Source organism: Chiloscyllium plagiosum, unplaced genomic scaffold (assembly GCF_037043375.1).
Source record: "Chiloscyllium plagiosum isolate Xiang-an unplaced genomic scaffold, Cpla_swu_hap1 HiC_scaffold_1, whole genome shotgun sequence".
In the NCBI taxonomy this organism is placed as follows: Eukaryota; Metazoa; Chordata; class Chondrichthyes; order Orectolobiformes; family Hemiscylliidae; genus Chiloscyllium; species Chiloscyllium plagiosum.
Genome location: NW_028270139.1, coordinates 68,251,434 through 68,274,848, shown reverse-complemented (window position 1 = coordinate 68,274,848; position 23,415 = coordinate 68,251,434). Strand labels below are relative to the sequence as shown.

The window sequence follows — 23,415 nt, the reverse complement described above, 5'->3', positions numbered from 1 at the left end:
ATGACAAGGCAACAAGGGATGATGGTTAGCTTCTCCTGTTGTAGGTACTCATTGCCTGGCATTTGAGGCATGAATGTTACTTGCCGCTTGTAAGCCCAAGCCTGGACATTGTCCAGTTCTTGTTCCATTTGGACATAAACTGCTGTAGTATTGAAGGAAAAATAGCAAAAGTACCCACTTCTCACATTACAATGTAGTGATGGAAATGCTGTATTTTTATCTAGTATTAAATCTATCAGAATTATTGTGGTTGAATCCTTAATAAGGTGCAGCAAAGCTTCCTGATTCTGATTCCTCTTGTTCAATTGTTCCCTTGTGCACTAAACAGAACCCACTGCTGCAAATGTTGGTTGGGAAGAGAGAAAGAATACATGTGTGTATCTTGCTTACAGAAATGTTTTTTTTTTTACTTTCCTCATCCTAAACTCCACTGTAAGTTTTTGAACTTCCCTTTGATAAGGCACCATATAAGAATGAGATCATAAAGCAAAATCAAGGGACAAGAATAGATAGCTAGCTGACTTTCAAGACTGAAAGCGGAGAGTAGAGTAGATTTTTAGAAAGGCAGCAATTTGAGAAATAATGGGACACAGATTATTTGGTGCTGAACTTCAGTTAACATTAACAATTTAGACTTTGGAGGCAAAAACATGATTTGTAATTTTGAAGGTGACAAATCTGCAGACTGTGTATATAATTGGCAAATTAATTTCAATACACAAGTGTGAACTATTCCAAGGAATTTAAATGAAAGGTAAGAAAATTAAGGTGCTTAAATCTAAATTGAGGGATAACTCCTCTGCTACTGTATAAAGTAATGATTTGGGATCTATTACTGAAGATCTAAGACCCCTCAAGAGGAGCCTGGGTTTGAGATCGGTCAAAAGAATCGACAAATGCGGTCTGTTCAAAAAGCAAGGGTCATTAGTTTATTGAATTAAGGTACCTTGACGCAATTCTATCCAGCGACACAGAGGTTAAAGCTTCTGTGTTCCGTGGTGAAGTTGCACAATTACATTTGAAAATTGCACATTATTTATATATTTTTTAAAGAAATAGTACAGCCTTAATCACAAGAAAGACCAATCACCTATAATAAGGTGACATGATTTACAGCAAGTTCATCCAATGATATTGCCTGGGAAAGGGTTCTTAATTACAAGAAAAGTCCAATCAACTGTAATGTGGTGACATGATTGAAGACAGGCTAATCCAAGGGGCAGCATGGTGACTCAGTAGTTAGCGCTGCTGCCTCACAGTGGCAGGGACCCGGGTTCAATTCCCACCTCGGGCGACTATCTGTGTGGAGTTTGCACATTCTCCCTGTGTCTGTGTGGGTTTCCTCCGGGTGCCCCGGTTTCCTCCCACAATCCAAAGATGTGCAGGTCAGGTGATTTGGCCATGCTAAATTGCCCATAGTGTTAGGTACATTAGTCAGAGGTAAATGTAGGGGGGGTGGGTTGCTCTTTGGAAGGTCGGTGTGGACTTGTTGGGCCGAAGGGCCTGTATCCATACTAAAGGAAATCTAATCTAATCCAATGGCATTCTCTGGAAAAGATATCTTATTTACTTAAATTGTCATGCCGTGTATCAGTTCACGGTTAGTTCAAATGGCCAATTAATGTGTCAGTATTCATTTTATGAAAACTCTATTGTCCTCTTATCTTTGAATTTCAGCTTAATTCTGCAAATCAGCAGTACAGGTTCACAGGCCATTTTATAGTATTCTTTTAAATCGAGAAACCATTTTGTGGAAAATAAAACTCTACATATATTTGTTGGTTAAATTCAAATTTTAGATCCTCATTACAATATGTCTACCTGAGAAGACAGAAGGGGCCTCATCCAAAACAGTTCTCTTTGCTGCACTCCCTCACTACTGTACTCGAATTTCAAACTAACTTAATGTGCTGAAATGGTTCATCAATGCTTGAACCTGGAACCTTGTGATTGATGCAAGAGTGCGACCAATTGAGCACCATTTACAAACCTTGTCCTGAACTTTGGTCATATCACACCCTGGATTTTGCTGATAATTCCACTTACAGTAGAAATAGTATACAACTAGTAAAGAGTATCTATAGGACACTATTTATTTCCACCTCTGTAGCATTTCCTGTCTTTGTTTGTCTCAGCTATTTGTGCTGAAATTCTCATTCATGTCCTTTTTACCTCCCCACTTGATAATCAAAAATACTCCTGGCTGGTCTCACACCATAGACTTGAGGTCTTCAAAATCTCTGCCAGTGTTATGATCCCAGCTAAGAGTAATACTGTACCAATCAGATCCCAGAGTGAAGCTGACTTCATAGATCACGAGTTTAATTCTTGTAGTTGGTTATCATGATGGTTCATCACTGAAACCTATTCACGTGAAGCTGAAATGTTCTTTAGCAAACAAGCAGAAGTACATTATTTAAAAAAAAGTTATATGCCAGTTTAGAAAGACCTAACCATAAACAGATGAACAAATTTTCAACCCTTCACTTGCTGACCTACCTTAGCTCTTGGTCAAGTAACATGTTGATTTTAAAGTTCTTGACCTTATTTTCAAAAACATGCATGGTCTCACCCCTCTCTATCTCTGTTATGTCTTCTGGCCCCACAACCTTGTCTGGTATCTGCATTGAAGTTGAAATTCTTGTATCTGTCAAGAGGAATATCAGACATGTAACAATGGGAAGCTAGCCACTGAGTGCATTAAACTTAAATCTCTGTGCACCTTGGAGATGTTGAAGTCTCTGTTGAGTTCTTCTTAGTATTTCTCTCAAACTGTATGACACTTGTAATATCAGAGAGTTTATTTAGATTCTGAACAGCAGCAGGAAGGTTATCCCTGGTGTCCCGGCCAATAATTATTCCTCAGTCAATATCACAAAAAGTGTATCTGGTCTCTGTCAAATTATTGCTTGTAGGAGTTGGCCATCTATTAGTTGGCTGCCGCATATCCTACCTTGCAATAAAGACTATACTTTAAATATTACTTCATCACTAGTAAGGCTGTAAAGCATTTTGAGACATCTGAAAGTTGTGTAAAGTGTTGTACAAATACAAGCCTGCCTTTCTTTCAAGTTTAGTACAAGTTGTTTATGTTTAAATTCTATCCCTCATGAACTAAACCATGGAAATGGTTTGCTTTTCTTTATGGCCTTATTTTTCCATATTGCTCCTTATACTGACATTATATTTGTACACTGCTTTCTAAAATTATGCAACCTTTTATATATGGCCCTAAGCTCCAGCCGAGTTTTCTCTGCCTTATTTAAGACATACCTTAAGTCTATCTCTTTTAACATGCTTTTGTTCACCTAATTTAATATTTCCTGATGTTGTTCATGTTATAATAAATTTAAATACTCTGACAAAGTATTATGAGAGTGTTCTAATACTTTAAAGGAGCTGTATATTGTTGTGAGGGGCAAAAGATTATTCCAATAATAATACTAGAAATACAAGGATGTAACTCTCAGGAGAGGGTGAATAGGCTTGGTCTCTTTCCTCTTAGCAAAAAGGCTATAGTAACTTCATAGATGTCTTTAAAATTACAAAATACTTTGCAGGAGTGGACACAAAATATTTCCTCTTGTAGGGAAGAGCTAAAGTAGAAACTGTTTAGCACAGAATATACCTAGAAATCAAATAGGCAATTCAGAGGAAATTTCTTTAATCAGAGCAGTGAGAATGTAAAACTTGCTTCAATCTCCATTTTGGCAATTAATGTAGCACTTTGAGTATCCTCCCACCCTAACAACAAGCAGTGGTTCAAGAGGCAGCTCACCACCACCTCCTTTTGCATAATTGTGAATGTGCAATAAATACTAGCCTACCTACTGTTGCCCCATAAAATAAAAATATTTCCAAAAATGTACTTAAAAGAGAGAATACATAAACGTATGAGCAAGATAGAAGGAGAGGATTATGCTGACAAAGGTAGTTAAAAAAAAAAGCTAAGAGGATGCACAAATGGATAATAAACATGGCTTCTTGGGCAAATAAATATTTCCTTTCTAAGCTAGTTATTATTCAGTTAATTTATACAAAAAGTTTTAAAAAGAAACTTGCCAGCCAGAATTTTTAAGCAGGAATTTTTGTATCTATCAAGAAGACTGTCAGACAGGTGATACTGGGAGGCTAGCCACCAAGTAGAGTAAACATTAAATAAAGTATCACTGTGCACATTGGAGTCCTCGAGGTGTCTGGGATCTCTGAAGATTTGTTCATAGCTCTTCTCTCAAACTGTACTGCCTTTGTACTATCCGGCAGTTTATTCAGATTCTCGGCTTTTGAATGTTTAAATCATTATATTCATTTTTATCTGGAAGGAGCCAATGTTTATGTTTTTGTCACACATAGGATCCTGATAGATGGACAAGTGAGAAAATCAGGGTTTATTGAAAAAAAGCTGCTGCTTTTGAAAACAAAATTGACAGTAGTAGAATATTTTAATCAGAAAATACGTATCTAAATTTTAAGAAACCATAAGCCTTCTACCAATTCTTGGGGTTTTTGTATTAATTAACACACTGAAACCATGGAAAGATTATGTCCATGTTGCACTGAGGGGCAAACTGACAACAATGTTGCTTATGGCTCACCAGTACACCAGGGAAGAATCTGCCATACCACCTGGACATAAAGCTGCATTGTAGATTAAACTGCCTGAAGTCAGTCGAAATTTAAATGTAAGGCTGTCTGTGTAGACCCTCCAACCACATGGCTACCTCATCTTCCTCATTGGGACCCTCCAACCACACAAAATCAATATTGATTTCACCAGTTTCCTCATTTTCCCCACTGCACCCCCCCCCCCCCAATCCCAGATCCCAGGGCAGCACGGTAGTTCAGTGGTTAGTACCACTGCCTTGCAGCGCCAGGGACCCGGATTTGAATCCAGACTCTGACCACTATCTGTGTGGAGTTTGCACGTTCTCCCCGTGTCTGCGTGGGTTTCCTCCGGGTGCTCTGGTTTCCTTCCACAGTCCAAAGATGTGTAGGTCAGATAAATTGGCCGTGCTAAATTGCCTGTAGTGTTAGGTACATTAAGTGTGGAATTGTTGGACCAAAATGGCCTGTTTCCACACTGTAGGGAATCTAAGAATCCAGCCTTCCAACTCAACACCGCCCTCTTGAACTGTCCTACCTGTCCATCTTCCTTCCCACCTATCCGCTTCACCATCTGCTCTGATCTATCACTATAACCTCCCCCACCTTCACCTACCTAATGCATTCCCAGCTACCTTCCCCCCAGCCCCAATCCTCCCTTCCATTTATCTCTCATCCCCTTTGGGCCTCCCCCACATTCCTGATGAAGAGCTGATGCTCAAAATGTCAACTCTCCTGCTCCTTGGATGTTGCCTGACTGGCTGTGCTTTTCCAGCACCACACTTTTTAACACTAATCTCCATCTCTGCAGTCCTCGCTTTCTCCTGCCTACCTGGAGTGTTGGTTTTAATGTCCTTACAGCAGGTTGAAACATTGTCCTTGTATCTGCATCTTTCAACAGCAACTTATTGTTGTCGTTGTTTTCATTTTGCTACCTGTGATTTCTTGTTAATACATCGTAATGAGGAAGATCAATTAACTAAGATCACAGTAAAACCCTGTGAAAACTAAAAAGAAATTATCTTCCTACACAAAGACTCATTTATGCTGCTTTACTCCTGATGTCTATGAAGTTTGAAGTTGCAAATATCCCTCATATGGATCAGTAGTCTAACTTCTGTTGAAGAAATACTAGTGAAATTATGAAATATGCCGTGTTTCCTGTTATCTGGTGATATAAGGAATATTAAAACTCTATATTACACATAAAATACAAAATGAATAAAATGCAATTGAATTAAGTCAACTGAACCACTCTTGATCTACCTGACATAATTTATGTTTATGGCATTTTGGATTATGTTATAGTACTACTTGATTCCTTGTTTTTGAATGTGGCACTTTTGTGTCAATGACTGGAGCACGTTAAATTGTCTAATACTGATGTATGGTATCAATTATTGCATTATGATTTAACTACAGTAAATCAAATATGCTCAGGGATAAACAAAACCATAGTTAATGGGGATAGTACCTTTAATTAGAACAATTTACACTCTGCTGTAATTTTATGATTATTAATTCAAAAGTGTGCACATGTTTGTGATACATGAGGATGAGATGGTTTGCAAGATTGAAATATATTATGCTTTTACTTTGATATATGAAGTCCAAAATTTGCAATATAGCTAAAGTATTAAATTCAAACTGAGAAATAGGACAATTTGCAGAGAATGATTGCCAAAAGGATCAATTGAGCTAAAAGAATATCCTAAAAATATCTTCAGTAAACATTACATAGCTGTTGCATTGATTTTCTACAAAAACTAAATGAAAAGTTGATTGTGAAGATAGCACTTATGAAGTTTAAACCTAGTATTTGCTAGGAAAGTAAACCATGCATTATTGCAACTAGTTTTATCCTATGCTTTTGGATGTAAGTTTGCTCGCTGAGCTGGAAGGTTCGTTTTCAGATGTTTCGTCACCGTACTAGGTAACATCAGTGAGCCTCCGATGAAGCATTGGTATTATGATCCGCTTTCTAATTTGTGTGTTTAGGTTTCCTTGGGTTGGTGATGTCATTTCCTGTTCTTTTTCTCAGAGGGTGGTAAATGGGGTCCAAGTCAAAGTATTTGTTGATAGAGTTCCAGTTGGACTGCCATGCTTCCAGGAATTCTTGTGCATGTCGCTTGTTTGGCTTCTCCGAGGATGAATGTGTCGTCTTGGTCGAAGTGGTGTCCTTCCTTATCTGTATGTAAGGATACTAGTGAGAGAGGGTCATGTCTTTTTGTGGCTAGTTGATGTTCATGTATCCTGGTGGCTAGTTTTCTGCCTGTTTGTCCAATGTAGTGTTTGTTACGGTTCTTGCAAAGTATTTTATAAATGATGTTCATTTTGCATGTTGACTGTATAGGGTCTTTCAAGTTCATTAACTGCTGTTTTAGTGTGTTGGTGGGTGTGGGCTACCATGATGCCAAGAGGTCTGAGTAGTCTGACAGTCATTCCTGAGATATCTTTGATGTAGGGGAGAGTGGCTAGGGTTTGTGGATGTGTTTTTTCTGCTTGTTTGGGTTTGTTGCTGAGAAATCAGCAGACTGTGTTCATTTGTTACTCATTCTTTTTGAATACGCTGTATGGGTGATTTTCCTCTGCTCTTCGTAGTTCCTCTGTGCTGCGGTGTGTGGTGGCTCGTTGAAATAATGTATTCTCACATACAGATGAGGAAGGACACCACTTCGACTGGGACAAAACATCCGTCCTAGGACAAGCCAAATGCAGAGACACACGAGAATTCCTAGAAGTATGGCATTCCAACTGGAACTCTATCAACAAACACATTGACTTGGGCCCTATTTACCACCCCCTGAGAAAAAGAACAGGAAATGACATCACCAACCCAAGGAAACCTAAACATACAAATTGAAAGCAGGTCATAAAACTAGTGCTTCACTGAGGCTCACTGATGTTGCCTAGTATGGTGACGAAACATCTGAAAATGAACCTTCCAGCTCAGTGAGCTAACTTAGATCCAGAACCTCAGCCTGAGCTACAAATCTTCTCCAAACTCTCTACTCTATGCTTTGTCAATCAAATACTCAATTTAATCATGACAGGTCATTGAACAAAATAAACGGTGATGGAATTCAGAGGAATATGTAAGACTTTTTGTACCTCAACTATTTGTAATTAAATGGCCTGTTTGTAATTAATCTTCTGGGGAAACAGGTTCAAATCCTTCCATGTGTGTGGTATTTGACATTTAAGGATTCATTCAATAATCCGTCTCCCATATCAGCATCATAATTTCCAGAGATTGAGAGGAGATGATGGGGGTAATGTTTACTGGACTAATGATTCAGAATCCAGACTAATGCCTGAGGACACAAGTTTGAATTTCACCATGGTATGAATAATGAATTCATATTCATTATTGAATATGAATTCATTAAAAATCTGGAATAAAAAAAACCCACCATTGAAGGGGACGAAGGGTGTCACCCCGTATGATTGTGTTAGGTTAATGAGGTCACCTGATTCCATCAAATTAATTCCCACTGATTTTTCTCAGGGTGAGTCAGTTGATATGATTTTGCAGAATATGAAGTCAAACTGCACAGTAGATTGACCACATAATCTAGACTGCCACTCCAATATAGGGAACAGTACCTGCATTCTTGGAAAGGTTTACTGTCTCTTAAGTGATATACAACACTGTCAGATCCAAGTAATCAGAGCATTATCTTGCTGCTCTGACCAGTGTTTCCTTGCTAACATCAAAAACAGATCATCTGATCATTCATTTGCTGTTTATGGGACCTTAAAGAACTGTAGAGTTGTGACCACAGGTGCTACACTAAAATTAATTGATTGTGAATTGTTTTAGCCTGGAAAATGCATGTGTTCTGAAGTCATTTAAAGGTGTTAGACCATAAGAAATAGGAAAAGGAGTCAGCTGCTCAGCCCTGGGTTTTAAAGTGGTGCTGGAAAAGCACAACAGGACAGGCAGCATCCGAGGAGCAGGAAAATCGACATTTTGGGCAAAAGCCCTTCGTCAGGATAGAGGCAGGTAGCCTCCAGGCTGGAGAGATAAATGGGGGGGTGAGGCTGGGGAGAAGGTAGCAAAGAGAACAATAGGTGAATGGGGGTGGGGGTGGAGGTCAGAGGGGAGGGTGGACCGGATAGGTGGGAAGGGAGATTGGCAGGTAGGACAGGTCATGGGGACAGTGCTGAGCTGGAAGGATGGAACTGTGGTAAGGTAGGGGAAGGAGAAATGAGGAAACTGGTGGTTTATGCACAAGTATCTCCTAGTCCCTGTGTGTTGCAGCTTTCTGCACTTTTTCTCCACTGAAATTATACTCTGTTCTTTTGTTCTTCCTTCCAAAACAACACCTTCGTATTTTCCCATATTATACTCCATTTGCCAATTTACTATTCCATAAAAGGCAGTCCTAAATCCACAAAGAATTTAAGGTTGTATGGTTTTTATGTTTTTCATGATACTAGCTGTGAATAATGGTGGTTGAATATCATTAACAGATTAAATATTTAATGCTGTGTGAATTTTGTCTCTCCAAAAATGAATGCTAAAATAGAAGCTAAAGTTAAGGAACTAAAATATTGTTTACTCAGTAAGGTTTTTTTTTATTATCAATTTGTGCAGAATCTCTCTTTTTCAACAAAACTAAGTTTGGTTTCAAAAGTGGCAGCTAGCTACTACCATTTTTGCAGGGCTAAGCCTATTTCGAAACAGTGAGTGTGTGCTGTTCCAGTGCCTTATATCTTTACAATTAAGGTTTCCCCTCTAGTTTGGCAGCAATAGATTTATCACAGTGCCATTCGTTGAATCATAGAATAGTTACAGCACAGAGGGAAGCCATTCAGCCCATTCGCTCCACACTGGATTCTTGCCTACTCCCACTCCCCCACCAGTTTTCCCTTAACAATGCATGTTTATATCCTTCATTTTTATTCATTTTTACTTTTGAAAGTACCCTTTTTGAAACTACCCTCTCGGGCAATACATCCCAGGTTCTAACCATTCTTAGGATTGAATTTTACCAGAAATTAATGAATTGTCAATGTCAGTCATCCACATCACTTCTACACAGTACCCCACATCTTCCAATGTGCTACTAGTTCTTTCCCCTACCATCATATATTTAATTTTACCCCTTCACAAATATTGTCCCCTGTGCATCCCATTACACTACATCCAATTCCTAGAATTGACTTCCCAATTTTCCTACCCTGGCAGTGATTCCTGATCAGCCCCATTGACTTTCATCATGCTGACCCCAGAAGTATCTGTCGTTCACTCTTTAACAAACTTGGATGGAGTGATTGGTGATCAGACCCCTGATTATCAGTACTGTTCCCCTGACTGACATTGTGAATCCCTGAACTGGTTGCACTGGACCTGAAGAACTGATTGAGGCCCATTCCATGTGCTCTCATGTTACAGATCCTATGACCTTGACCTCTCCAGGCCCATGATCAATACAAGATGTTGCTGTTGGCTTAATTCTGCCAGGACTCCCTATTTGAAGGCTGTCTCCCTTGAGGATTGCTTCTCTTAAAAATTGAGACATGGCAGTATGTTTGCCAGGCAAACTGCTGGCACAAGGTGCAGATGTGAGATTGCCTACCACAGTAACATATTGCAACATGTCTACCCCCTTGACTGATCACTAGTGATCACTATGACAAACTGCTGGCTTTATGTTTATGCTAAAAGGCCAAGCAAGACAAAGGTCTGTCTGTGAACCTTTAAACTTGGGCTGTGGAGTTAATTCCTTGGGGCTTAACAGGGTAGATACAGAAAGGTTGTTTGCACTTGTGGGAGAGTCTGGGACCAGAGGGCATAATTTCAGAGTAAAGGGTTGCCCAGTTAGAGCAGACTTGAGGAGAAATTTCTCTCAGGGTAGTGAATCCGTGGAAGATGGCTGTCAACATTGGGTCATTAAATTTATTCAAGGCTGAGATAGATCATTATCAGATCAGTCAAGATCTCATTGAATGGTGGAGAGGACTCAATGGGCCAATTTGTCATCTCTAACCCACTTACAATGCAGATCTAAACTTCAGTGCAGTACTTTGGAGCACACTGACACCTTTCATTGGAACACTGCTGGCAGAGACAGATACCCATCTGATGGATACGACCAGACTGCATCTCCAGGCTCCTCAGTCGCTCACTCATTTTGTACCTAATGAGACACTTCATGAACAGTGACTGCATGAATCACTAACCATCCCCCCACCAAACCCCAGATTCCCAGGTGGCCGTAATGGTGCCAACTAGCCTCTGTTCAACATTTGCCAAATTATTCATGGCGGGGCTTTAAAGATGGCATTGGTGCCAGGAATCCTAGATTCTAGCAGGGGCCAGAAGCTTGTGGCAAGTGGGAGAATATGACAAGCAGGGCACCATATGGGCTTGGCATATATGTAATGAGGGGAGTTTGGGAAAATAATGCAAGAAAACACTAGGGCTCATAGTGAAACCATCCATACAAATTGCCAAAATTGACACAAAGCTGATTTTGGATAAGATTCAGCCCCAAGTGTTAAAAGTTGCAGGATTGGGTTCTTAACAACATTTTGAAGTGCATTTTTTTGTTACTACTTGCATATCAGTGAGCAGGCCTTCAGTTCCCCAGGACAGATTGTAACATGCTGTAGGCTAAATTACTTGGGTATACTGAAAACTAAGTTAGTGAAAATATTGTACATGCTTTCTAACAAAACCCTTTATAAGTGAAAGTTAATGTATCTCAGATTCAAAATAATTTTACAGGGTGATGAGTGGTACTTTTTAAAATCCTCTCATGGCTAAGTCAGGATAATGAGTTGAAGGGGACTTGCAGATGGTCTGAGGAAGCGTCACCGGACCCAAAACGTTAACTCTGATTTCTCTTCACAGATGTTGCCAGACCTGCTGATCTTTTCCAGGAACTCCTGTTTCTGTTGCAGATAATGATGTATCCATTATTCTGCTGATCCATCCTTGTGGGTCGAAGTAGTCATGGGTTTGGAAGGTGTTGTCTAAGGATCTTTGATGAATTTCTGCAGTGTATCCTGTAGCTTCGGTGATGGAAGGACTGGCTGCTTGTGGATGTCATAGCTATTAAGCGGGCTGCTTAGTACTGGATGGAATCAAGCTTCTCGAGTGTTGCTAAGGCTTCATACAAGTAGATGGGGAGTATTACATAGTCGATGGTGAACAGTCTTTGGGAAGTCAGGAGGTGACTTACTCATCGCAGTATTCCTAGTCTCTGACTTGCTCTCGTAGCTACTGTGTTTATGTGATAAGCCCAACTGAGTTTCCTGGATGTTAATCCAGGTAAACATCAGGATGTTGATAGTGGGGGATTCATTGACATTAGCACCATTGACTGTCAAAGGGTAATGGTTAGATTATCTCTTATTGGCGATAGTCGTTGCCTAGTATTTGTGTGGTGCGAATGTTACTTGCCACTTGTCAGCCTAAGCTTGGATATTGATACTACATTTAAACATGGACTGCTTCGGTGTCTGAGGAGTTGTGAATTGTGCTGAACATTGTGCAATCATCAGTGGACATTCCCATTTCTGTCCTTATGATGGAGGGAAGTCATTGATGAAGCAGCTGAAGATGGTTGGACCTAAGACACTTCCCTGAACAACTCCTGCAGAGATGTCCTGGAGCTGAGATCATTGACCTCCAACAACACAACCATCTTCCTGTGTGTCAGGTGTGACTCCAACAGCAGAGAGTTTTCTCATTGGTTCCAGTTTCACAAGGTGTCCTTGATACCACACATGATCAAACCTAGCCTTGATGACAAAGGCTGTCACTCTAACCGCTTCTCTGGAATTCCATGTTTGAACCAAGGCTGTAGTGAGGTCAGGAGCTGAGTGGCCCTGAAGGAACCCAAACTGGGCATCGCTGAGCAGGTGCTGCTTGATAGCACAGTTGATGACAACTTCCATCAGTTCATAGATGATGGGACGACAATTGGTTGGGTTGGATTTGCTCTGCTTTGTGTGTACAGGACATACCTGGGCAATTTTCCTCATTGTCAATTAGAGAAGGTGCCAAAGCAGGTGGATGAAGGTAAAGCGGTTAATGTGGTGTCTATGGACTTCAGTAAGGCTTTTGATAAGGTTGCACACCTTAGGCTTTTGCACAAAATATGGAGTTTTGGGATTGAAGGCAATTTAGCAGTTTGGGCCAGAAATTGACTGACTTAAAGAAGACAGGGTTATGGTTGATGGGAAATGTTCGTCCTAGAGCTCAGTTACCAGTGGTGTGCTGCAAGGATCTGTTTTGAGGCTACTGCTGTTTGTCATTTTTATAAATGATCTGGATGTGGGTGTAGAAGGATGGGTTAGTAAATTTTTTAGATGACACTAAGGTAGGCAGAGTTGTGGATAGTGCCGAAGGATGTTGTGGGTTACAGAGGGACATCAATAAGATGCAGAGCTGGGCTGAGATGTGGCAAATAGAATTTGATGCAGAAGAGTGAGAGGTAGTTCATTTTGGAAGAAGTAACAGGAATGCAGAGTACTGGGTTAATTGTAAAATTCTTGGCAGTGTAGATGAACAGAGAGGTCTGTGTCCTGGTGCATAAATCCCTGAAAGTTGCCACCCAGGTTGATAGTGTTGTTAAGAAGGCATATGGTGTGTTTATTGGTAGGGAGATTGAGTTTCTGAGCCACAAAGTTATGCTTCAGCACTACAAGACACTGGTAAGGCTGCACGTGGAGAGTTTGTGCAGTTCTGATCACCATGTTATAGCAAGAATTTAGAAGGTTTGGAAAGGTTCAGAGGAGATTTACTAGGATGTTGCCTGGAATGGAAGGAAGGCCTTGCAAGGAAAGGCTGAGGGAACCGAGGCTGTTTTTGTTGAAGAGAAGAAGGTTGAGAGGTGACTTAATCCAGACGTCTCAGATAATCAGAGGGTTAGATAGGGTGGACAGTGAGAACGTTTTTCCACCGATGGTGAAGACTAACACAAGGGGACATAGCTTTAAATTGAGGGGTGATAGATTTAGGACAAATATTAGAGGTAGTTTCTTCACTCACAGTAGTAGGAGAGTGAAACGGCCTGCCTACAACAGTAGTAGACTCGCCGATGTTAAGGGCATTTAAATGGGTATTGGACATGCATATGGATAATAATGGAACGGTGTGGGTTAGATGGGCATCAGATTATTTTCTCAGGTCGGTGCAACATCAAGGGCCGAAGGGCATGTACTGCACTGTAACGTTCTATGTTTTATCCTAGTGTTATAACTGTACAGGAACAACTTGATTAGGGGTATGGTAAGTTCTGGAGCCCAAGTCTTCAGTATTATTATCAGAATGTTATTAAGGCCCATAGTATTTTCAGTATCCAGAGCCTCCAACCATTTGTTGGTATCATGTGAAGTGAATCAAAGTGGCTGAACACTGGTATCTGTGATGCTGGGGGCCACTAGAGGAGACCAAGATGGAAAGAATGAATGTAAGGGGCAGGAGAAAGAACAGAATGCCAACAAACATTTTAATGAGAAGCTTCCAAATAAATATAGAGAACATTTTGTGAAAAATCAGAATTGCTATTTTCTTATAGTGGAGTAAGTACTACCATTAATTTTCCATTTTCCATTCAATTTCATTTTCTAAATTAATTAATTGAAAATGAGTGGTCCACCTTTAATACTTTGGTTGTACCAGAAAATAACAGATGAACAGAGAGAATGGAACAGCAATTATTTCTAAGCTATATGAACATCAACTCATATTGCCCAACTCAGCTAATGATCATTTTAGTTGTCTATTTTTCTAATTTATTCCTATCATTTGTAATGCTGGACTTTTTTATTTCTTTATTTTTCTATTTTTCCCCCCTAAGTTTTGTACGTTAGAATCTGTACCTAGGTACATTTGTACCTAAAATCACACCATAAGTGACGACTTGTAAAGTTCACACTGTACTCATGTGAATACATGTGACAATAAATTCAGTTACTTTCAATTAATATATTAGGAAGCTTATAAGGCAGTACATAATCTCTAGTAATTTGACTAAACTAATTAAATGTAGAAAGACAAATCACTCGTGAATTTATAGCACATCATTATAGGAATAGTTAAATACTGTTATACCTTTTTCCTTTAGAATCAAACGTTTCTGGACCGGCTACTTTACAAATTATTTTCTGCTTTAGGTTAACAGTTTGGAATGTGTTATAATGACAGATGTACAATTGGTAGTAGAAATTATTTTGCGTGTGGAGTGTTTGTTTTATATGAAAGCTGGAAGTTTATTGCTTAAATTTAGAACGAGATAGTTCTGATGTCAAAATATCACTTAAATGTAATTACAATCTCTTAATTGAGCAGTGAGCGACATGTGCGACAGTCCCTGAAACAAATTTAAAAAAGCAATCATATCAAAAGATGCCACTGTGGGCAAATTGTAAAATAAGCCTAAGTTGTTAAAAGATTAAAAGTGGTTGTCAGGAAAACGCCTCATAGTGGTGGTGAGACAAAAAACACACTTAGTGAATTTGAAACCATGATAAAGAGAAGGGTTAAAGTTCACAGTGCTGGTTTGTTGTAAATGGTTCTCATGGATTTTTCTTTTCCCATAGGTTTTCTGGGTTCATTGTTTGAACGGCCTGTTCCATTCGGTTATTCTGTTTTGGTTCCCACTGAAAGCCCTCGAGCATGGTGAGCAGCATAGACAAACATAAATGTTTAGTGAGATCTTTTCAGATTATCTTATTTCTTCATGCATACAATCTATGGTTTGTTGAGTTGGTTTTTTCCTCCTAACTGACGAATATGAGATTAAATATTTAATCAACTGTTCAACTTCAGCCTTGTTTGTCCAGAGCTTAATGTTTCACCAACGTTTATTGGAACAAAAACTCTCAATACTTGCATGAAAGTGAAACAAAACAAAACATAAAAAACTGTAAAATTACTAATGCAGAAAAGTAAATGCTGTGGGTAGTTTGAATGCTTGGGTTTCTATTTTTTTAAAACAATCAATTTGCCATGCATACAAATTTTGCTCAACTATTTCTTCAGAGTTGGTCTTTACTAAGCTGAATAAAAACAGCATTATAAGACAGATCAATAGCAGTATAAATTGAGTTTCCTCTTTCAAGCTCTACAGCATTCCTTTTTAAATGGGAGAGAAGAATGCAAGGGTGACATTGATAAGCTGACAGAGCCCAGCAAAAGATAATTCATTGCTTATGCTGCAACAGTCACTAGGAAAGCCTGAGTAAAGCAGTTTTTTGTTAGTTTCCTATAAGAAGTTATAAAATAGGCATTTGGCAATTCATTGACATTTGGTAGATGTGCACCCTGAACACAGGTATAGTATGGATCTTTAAATCCTGAAATTGGTCCCTTTTTTTGCACCCATAAAATGGTTGCAACTATCCTGTGCCTTCTGGTACCTTTTCTTTTTAATGTAGAAATTCAAAAGTGGATTTCACCATAATTTTCTACAGTATTCATTCCGTTATCTGGGAATTGTTTCCTGAAAGTTTGTATTTGCAAATGATTTATTCAACTTCTTCCATCCTCCCTGTAAATTTGGGCTGCTGCTTGTTTTACTTCCTAAGAAATATTGAAAAAAGTGAATGTTTGCGTGACAGTGGTCTCCTTAGATACCTCTAAGGTAGCAAGGTGGTCTTAAGGATCGTTTGAAAGTTAAGGTAAATAGTATCAAATACATTGATGTAATATATTTCATTTATTGCAGCATTAAAAAAATCAGTCATTGTTTTGCCATGGATATACAAAAGCCTTTGCTGCATTAGATTTATTGTCCAAATTCTCATTAAATGTCTTTAGCTCACTTCTCACTGACAGCACATACAAAACTGGCAAGTCTGAATTTCTCAAAATCATTCTTCCAATTTGGTTTAAAAGTTTGAAGAAACATTGCACTGTGCATTTCACTAAAACTACCTCAGTGTACAGTAATATGTAAGGATAAAAGAAATTCTGCTGCAGCTATTACATCTTTATTATAATAATCCTGGAGGGACAGTTTCTGTGATGTCCTCACAGAATAACTTGGTTCTTCTAAATATCAGATCGCACATTAACTAAGAAAAATCTGCTGCTACGATATGACTAGCAGATGTGGGATTATTTTCTTGGAGCTTTCAACAACTAATAATTTGAACTGTTGAACTCACTTTAGCATTTTTTGCTTCCTGCAGACACAGCATTTGGAAATGGAAAGACGCCTGGCCGCCTACTACTAGGAAATATGGTTTATACAGTAAGTTAGTTTTGTTATTCCCCATAACCTATTAATGAAGGACTAATTCTTGCATGTGTCCTGCTGAATTTCCACATGCTTATAACTCTGGTATTAAAAAAGTTGATTGCTTTTGCTTTGCTCTCTTTGTGAAGATTTTCTAAAAACAAAATCTAATGAGCTATTCAAACATATTAGAACAGGTGGTATCTGACTGTTGTTTTCTCAGTTTCTAATTAAGAAACAGCAAGTTCAAGTTCTTCGATTGTCCTACAGAACTAGTTTACAGGGAAGGCAATGGCACAGTGGTATTATCTCTAGGCTCTTAATCCAGAGACCCAGGTAATGTTTGGGTAATGACCCAGGTAAAGAAGCGCTTCACAGGAGGCTCCCAAGCACTGATGATGTCGCCTAGCCAGGGGACGAAACGTTTGCAACAAAAACTTCCAGCTCGGCGAACAGAACCACAACAATGTTTGGGGGGCCCAGGTTTAAATCCTACCATAAATTCAAAACAAATCTGTAACTAAGAGTCTAATGATGACATGGAACCATTGTTGATTGTTGGAAAATCTATCCAGTTAATTAATGTCCTTTAGGAAAGGAAACTGCTGTCTATATCTGGTTGGCCTACATATGACTCCAGAGCCACAGCAATGTGGTTGATTCTCACCTGCCCTCTGGGCAATTAGGTTTGGACAATAAATGCTGGCCTAACCAGTGGCACACATTCCATGAATGATTTTTTGAAATTTAAGGTTTAAAATTTAAGATTTAAAATGTTTTTTTTTATCTCTCCGAGGAAAGGCAAAGGCTATTTAATGCACTGAAGCTCATCGCATCTACATTGTTAGCTGAACTGTATTTTGGGCTGCTTTATCTCTACCAGATTTTTGCCAGATTATTTAAATCACATTTAACACTTTTTAAAGTTAAGGTAGTTATTTAAATGTTTGTTTCCCATAGAAATTCTGTTGTCAACACAATAATCATGTATTTGCTGTCTCCAGACTGATAAATATTTTTGCCTTATCTTGAATCTTTTTACATCCAAATAATAAAACAAATAAGTCTACAAAGCTACATTTTCTGTTAGCTCTAACTTGAAGTATTCTATATACCTTCGTATTGAATTTACCCTGATCCTTTTGATCTGCTTCTTTAACTCAACTGTGATCATTTGCAGCCCATCTCATCCCAAATGTCTCAAATTATCTCAATTAGAGTCCATTATTATGAAATGCAGTGTTTATAATATACAAACATGACAATGATGACACCGCATTACCCTACAAATAGCAATGAGGTAGATATTCACATAATCCTTTTCAAACAATCAAGTTTCTCAATTACATCAACAGTGGAAAAGTTCTTCCAGCGATTCTGTAAAGAACTTTTGGAAAGAAAATGCAGAATGCTCGAGAACACAGAATTTTCTGTGCTGGACCTTTGGCAATGAAAATGATAATGGGCAGAATGTTTTCCATGTTTAGGACCCCATGTTAATCCCTAATGGATTCTGAATAAAATTCCCCATTTATAAACAATCTCCAAAGCAGGTATCAGTTGGCAGTGCTAGGAAAAGAAATGTCAAATGGCGCTGTAACAGACATCTAACTATTGAAGGACTACAGTTGCTGAAAGTTAACTTCAGCAATAAGGATAGTTCCCTAGCTGTTTTCTACTGAACTTGCAGATCAAAAATGTACAGATCTAATGAGTATTTTAAATCTTCAATGATTTGGAAAATCATATAGAATAGCTTAAAGTTTCTAAATAAATGTTATATAAATAATTTTCTAGTTTCCAAATTTAACAAATGCATGGAAATGCACATGAACCACCTTTTTTTTGTTATTTTCTAAAGATATGAAAATGTAATTTTATTTTTCTAAACATACATACCTGGATGTTCCACCAATACCACAAAACCACATCAACTCTTAATGCAAAATTTAACTAGCATCCCAGCTAGTTGACTGAATCACCAAAGACAGCACATGAAATTTGACCTATCAGCAGAGAAATACGTATTTGAGACACTCTTTTCAAGAATATCTACAGACCTTGCACACACATTCATGATCTTAAGTGGTATTGAGATGATAAGGTATCCATCCTCTGGAACATGAAAACCGTGTTTAATGAACCCAGAATCACAGTGCAACCAGGACAGTCAAGAAACACTGGCTAGCCAGCGCCACCCGCATCCCACAAGTGATTAAGAAAAAAAATTGTTACGTTGCAGAAGGACGCTGTTGGCCCATTGTGTTTGCACCGGCTCTCTGCACATTTTGACTTCGTGCCAAACTCTTACCTTCTCCCCCAAGTCTGCATGTTGTTTCTATTTAAATAATCATCCACTGCCTTGAATGCCTCAATTGATCATGCCTCCACTATACTTCCAAACATTGCATTCCAAACACTTGCTGTATGAAAAGGTTTTTTTTTCCTTAACTCGCATTTGTTTCTTTTGCAAAATGCTTGAAGACTGTGCTGTCTGGTACTCTATCATTTTACTAGCAGGAACAGACTTGCCTTACCGACTTTGTGCAGACCCCTCATGATTTTGAAAACTTTTAGCAGGTTTCCCCTTCTTGCTTGCTTCTCTCCAAAGAAAACAGTCACAACTTCTCCAATCTATCCTCATAATTGAAGCTTCTCATCCCTCAATTTTTGTGAACTTCTGCATTCTCTTAAATGCATTCACATCCCTCCCAAAAGTGTGGTGCCCAGAACAATGCACAAACTCTCAGCTATATATCAAGAAAAGCAAGGATCTCAGGGGATTCCACTGCAAACCTTCTTTCAGCCCAAAAATACCCATAAACATTACACTTTGTTTCCTAAACTCAGACTTTCTTAAAAAAAACTACGCTGTGTTTCTTTATTCCATAATTTGCATCTGTCATGTGTCACTGTATCAAATACCTTTTTTAATGTTCATGTACACCTCATCAACAACTTTGCCCTCATTAACTCTTTGTTACCACTTCAAAAAAACTCCAGTCAGACACAATTTTCCCCAAACAAACCCATGCTGACTCTTATGAATCAATCTGCACTTTTCCAGGTGACTATTAACTCTATTCCCAATAATTGTTTCTACAAGTTTCCCTACCATCTCTGATCTACATGTCATCTTGAATTCTGAGATTGCTTTTAATAGATTCAGGTCCAGAGGATAATTAAGCTTTCAACTGCTGTGTAAACTTATGATGTTCATGCAGTAATTCATCTCGTTATCTTTTGAGGGGAGAGCATATAATAAACCAGCTTGTAACCGGAAAGTTTGTCAAAGACTGAGCTTGCCATTCACATTGATTTTTCAAGCATATGAAATCATTAAGTTTCCTGTATGATTTATCTTTAGTGGGTGCATCATATCTACAGAGGCACATGAGTTGAATATTGATTTCCCTTAGTGGATGGACCAGTGTTTGGATTGCTGTCTCGCAGGATAGTGCTACACGTGTGCCCTGCAGTATCCTGCACATGTGGCAGAAAGCAACCAGAACCATGTTCCTTTAAGACCAGAATCACACTAGTTCCCAAATGTCACAGAGAGCATAAATTGTAAGACTACATTTAATGTAGTATTTGAGCAGTTTAGCTTGAAGCACAGCTCATTCTGGAGCACAGATCTTCAATACAATAGCTGAGATGCTCTAAGAGCTCATAGCTTTCACATAACTGAGCACTCAATCATTTCTTAATACCATATTGAGTCACCCAATTTGACTGAAAACTGATAACTGTGACATTTGGCACCTCAGGAGGGCACCAAAATGAATCATTCACTCGTCCATTGTAGCTGAAGATATCTACAAATGCTTCCACCTGGTCTTTTTCAGTTACGTGCTGGGGTCACTCGCATTCTTGTGGTGGAATCAATTCCTCAGTTAATTATTTACCACTATGCATAGAATGTAATCTCGCAGCAGAACATTGATATGATCTGTTAGTTGTGAGATCACTTAGTTCTGCTGCAACTCTTCAGCATGTGTGTAGGTTTCTGTTGAAACCTCGCCAGATGTGATGTCTGATTCTGAGGTTTGCCTAATACTGCTCTTGGCATGTTCTCCTACACTCCTCATTGAGCTGGAGTTGATGCCTGTTTTGATATTGCTACCATAATGACATAGAATGTCCTGTTAAGTCAGGTGCTGCTTCTGGAGGGCTGCAGATATCCAGTGTCATGCATTTGGCACAGCTCTTTGAGACAAAGACCTTTAATCCTGATTGAATCAGAGTTACAGTCAAAACAGGTGGGCCAGTGCCAACAGCTGAGTGCTAGTTAATGACTGTGGAACCTGACCAGTTTGCACCCAAAGGTTTCTATCTTCACTGGAGATAAAATGCAATGCCCAAGTGAAAAGTCTTTGGGTTAGGAAGAGAAAGGAAGGGAAGTGGGCATGGACTAAAAATTAGGGCCAGACTGTATAGGAGAGATGTTAAGAAGCACATTTACACACAAAGGGTGATAGAGGTTTGGAACTTTCTTCTACAAATGGCAAATGATGCTAGATCAGTTGTTAATTTCAGGTCTGAGATAGGTAAATTTTAAATTAAAGTGAAGACATTAAGAGATATAGGAGTAGAGTGGTGCTGGAAAAGCACAGGCAGTTCAGGCAGCATCCGAGGAGCAGTAAAATCGACATTTCGGGCAAAAGCCCTTCATCAGGAATACCTGATTAAGAGATATAGGCCAAAGGCAGGTAAATGGTGTTAGGCTACAGACCAGCTATGATCACATTTAATGGCAGATCTTGCTTGAGGATCTGAATGGCCTACTCATGTTCCTATATTCTTATGAAATGCACAGTCTTTAAGTAAATATACATAATTTAGAATAATGCTGCACTCATTAGCTGGATGAAGTTCCAAGAAAGATTTTGATAATGATTCTGCTCACACAAACGCTGGTCAAGATGTCGACCTTTAAGAGTAATATTGTCTGCTTACTTTCACCCAACCACCAGCAGTACTTTATTTAACAAAGGCATTATAAATATTTTATAATCAACATGTTCAGAGATGGTATAACACACCTCTGGAGCAGATGGGAATTGAAACTGGGTCACCTGGTCCAGAGCTAGGGATATGGGCATTGTAATTTGGTACCAGCTGACAGTGAAAGGGGAAGTAAATGTAACTTGTTACCTGAAAACTTCATCTGATGTGATTGACACATGTCAATTGTGAGAGTAGTGGGATGCACACAAGATTTGTCAGGGAACTTATCCCAGAGCTGCCTGCAAGAATGAGAAATTCCAAACTGTTGGAATTGAAATTTTTGTTTCTGGATAATTGAACTCTATCTTTTTAATTTTTTCCCCCAAACTTCTGTATCATCTTGGCTGCCACCTCCAGCTCTGCCAAAACCTGGAGAGAATATCTCAGGAAGACGAGGAAATGGCTATCAGTAAGATGACCAGAAGCAGGCTCAGGATGTTTTCCACTGTCCTGCTGGCCAGTCAGTGGAGTGGCAGGGTTGAGCAGATCAGGAGGATGTGAGGATGTTAGTCTTGATGAGGTCTTGGGAAGAAAGCTTTTTGTTTGTTGTGGAGGAGCTTCACTGAGTGACCTATTACCAGGAAAGTACAAATCTTTGCCGAAACATATAGTATAGAAAATAATATTTTTTACAAAGTACTTTAAGGACACGCACTCATATGATGTATAGATTGTTTGGTCAATAATATGCAATTTTTAATTATGTATAAACTGTTGCTATGCTGCTTTATCGCATTCTTTCTGGCATCAAGGCTCAGGTTCATTTTCAAGAATTTTTCAATGTAACCTTTCATGAGATATGGACATGTCTGACAAGGCCAGCTTGTGTTCTCCATCCCAGTTGCCCTTGAGAAGGACAGTTGGCCTTGATCCTTTGACAACTGGTCACCCAACTTGAAGGTTCCTTTGTCCAACTGACCCACTGGACCATTCCTTCACTCACTTGCCTTTTCACCCACTCGCCCTTGCATCAACTTATTCACTAATTCATTCAGTGAAACATCTAATCTTTAAAGTTTTTATCAGAAAACAGCTGTTACTGTCAAAACAGGAGGTGGGGAAGGTTTGTGCTCTCCTTGCCCAACTCTCCTGTGTTCTCAAGACTTATCCTAGAGTTCCTAAGCTGCCCATTTCTGATTCAGCTAGGATCAGAAGCTCCCAGAGGAAGTTAAAAATCACACAACACCAGGTTATCGTCCAACAGGTTTAATTGGAAGCACACTAGCTTTCGGAGCAACGCTCCTTCATCAGGTGATAGTGAGGAGCAACGCTCCGAAAGCTAGTGTGCTTCCAATTAAACCTGTTGGACTATAAACTGGTGTTGTGTGATTTTTAACTTTGTATACCCCAGTCCAACACCGGCATCTCCAAATCAGAGGAAGTAGGCAGTGTTGCAAGGTCAGAAGGAACTTGGACAGCAGTAATGCACCTAGCCTTGCTCGTGACCACAAGAACATGACTTTAATTTCCTAAGTTTGGTTCAGTAATTTCTGTGGATCGCTAATGGGGAGGTGATGGCCTAGTGGTATTATCGCTAGACCATAAATCCAGAGACACAGGTAATATTTGGGGGACCTGAGTTTGAAATCTACCAAGGCTTGTA

General features: G+C 39.1%; 1 protein-coding gene across 2 annotated transcripts in view; it reads left to right on the top strand.

Annotated features, from left to right (window-relative positions):
• atp8a1 (ATPase phospholipid transporting 8A1) overlaps window positions 1-23,415 on the top strand; it is a 360,724-nt gene that overhangs the window by 290,540 nt on the left and 46,769 nt on the right. For both annotated transcript variants that reach the window (XM_043691994.2, XM_043691984.2), the window contains exons 29-30: window positions 15,163-15,241; window positions 16,756-16,817. In XM_043691994.2, the coding sequence (XP_043547929.1) occupies window positions 15,163-15,241; window positions 16,756-16,817 (141 nt within the window). The remainder of the gene's footprint in view (window positions 1-15,162; window positions 15,242-16,755; window positions 16,818-23,415) is intronic.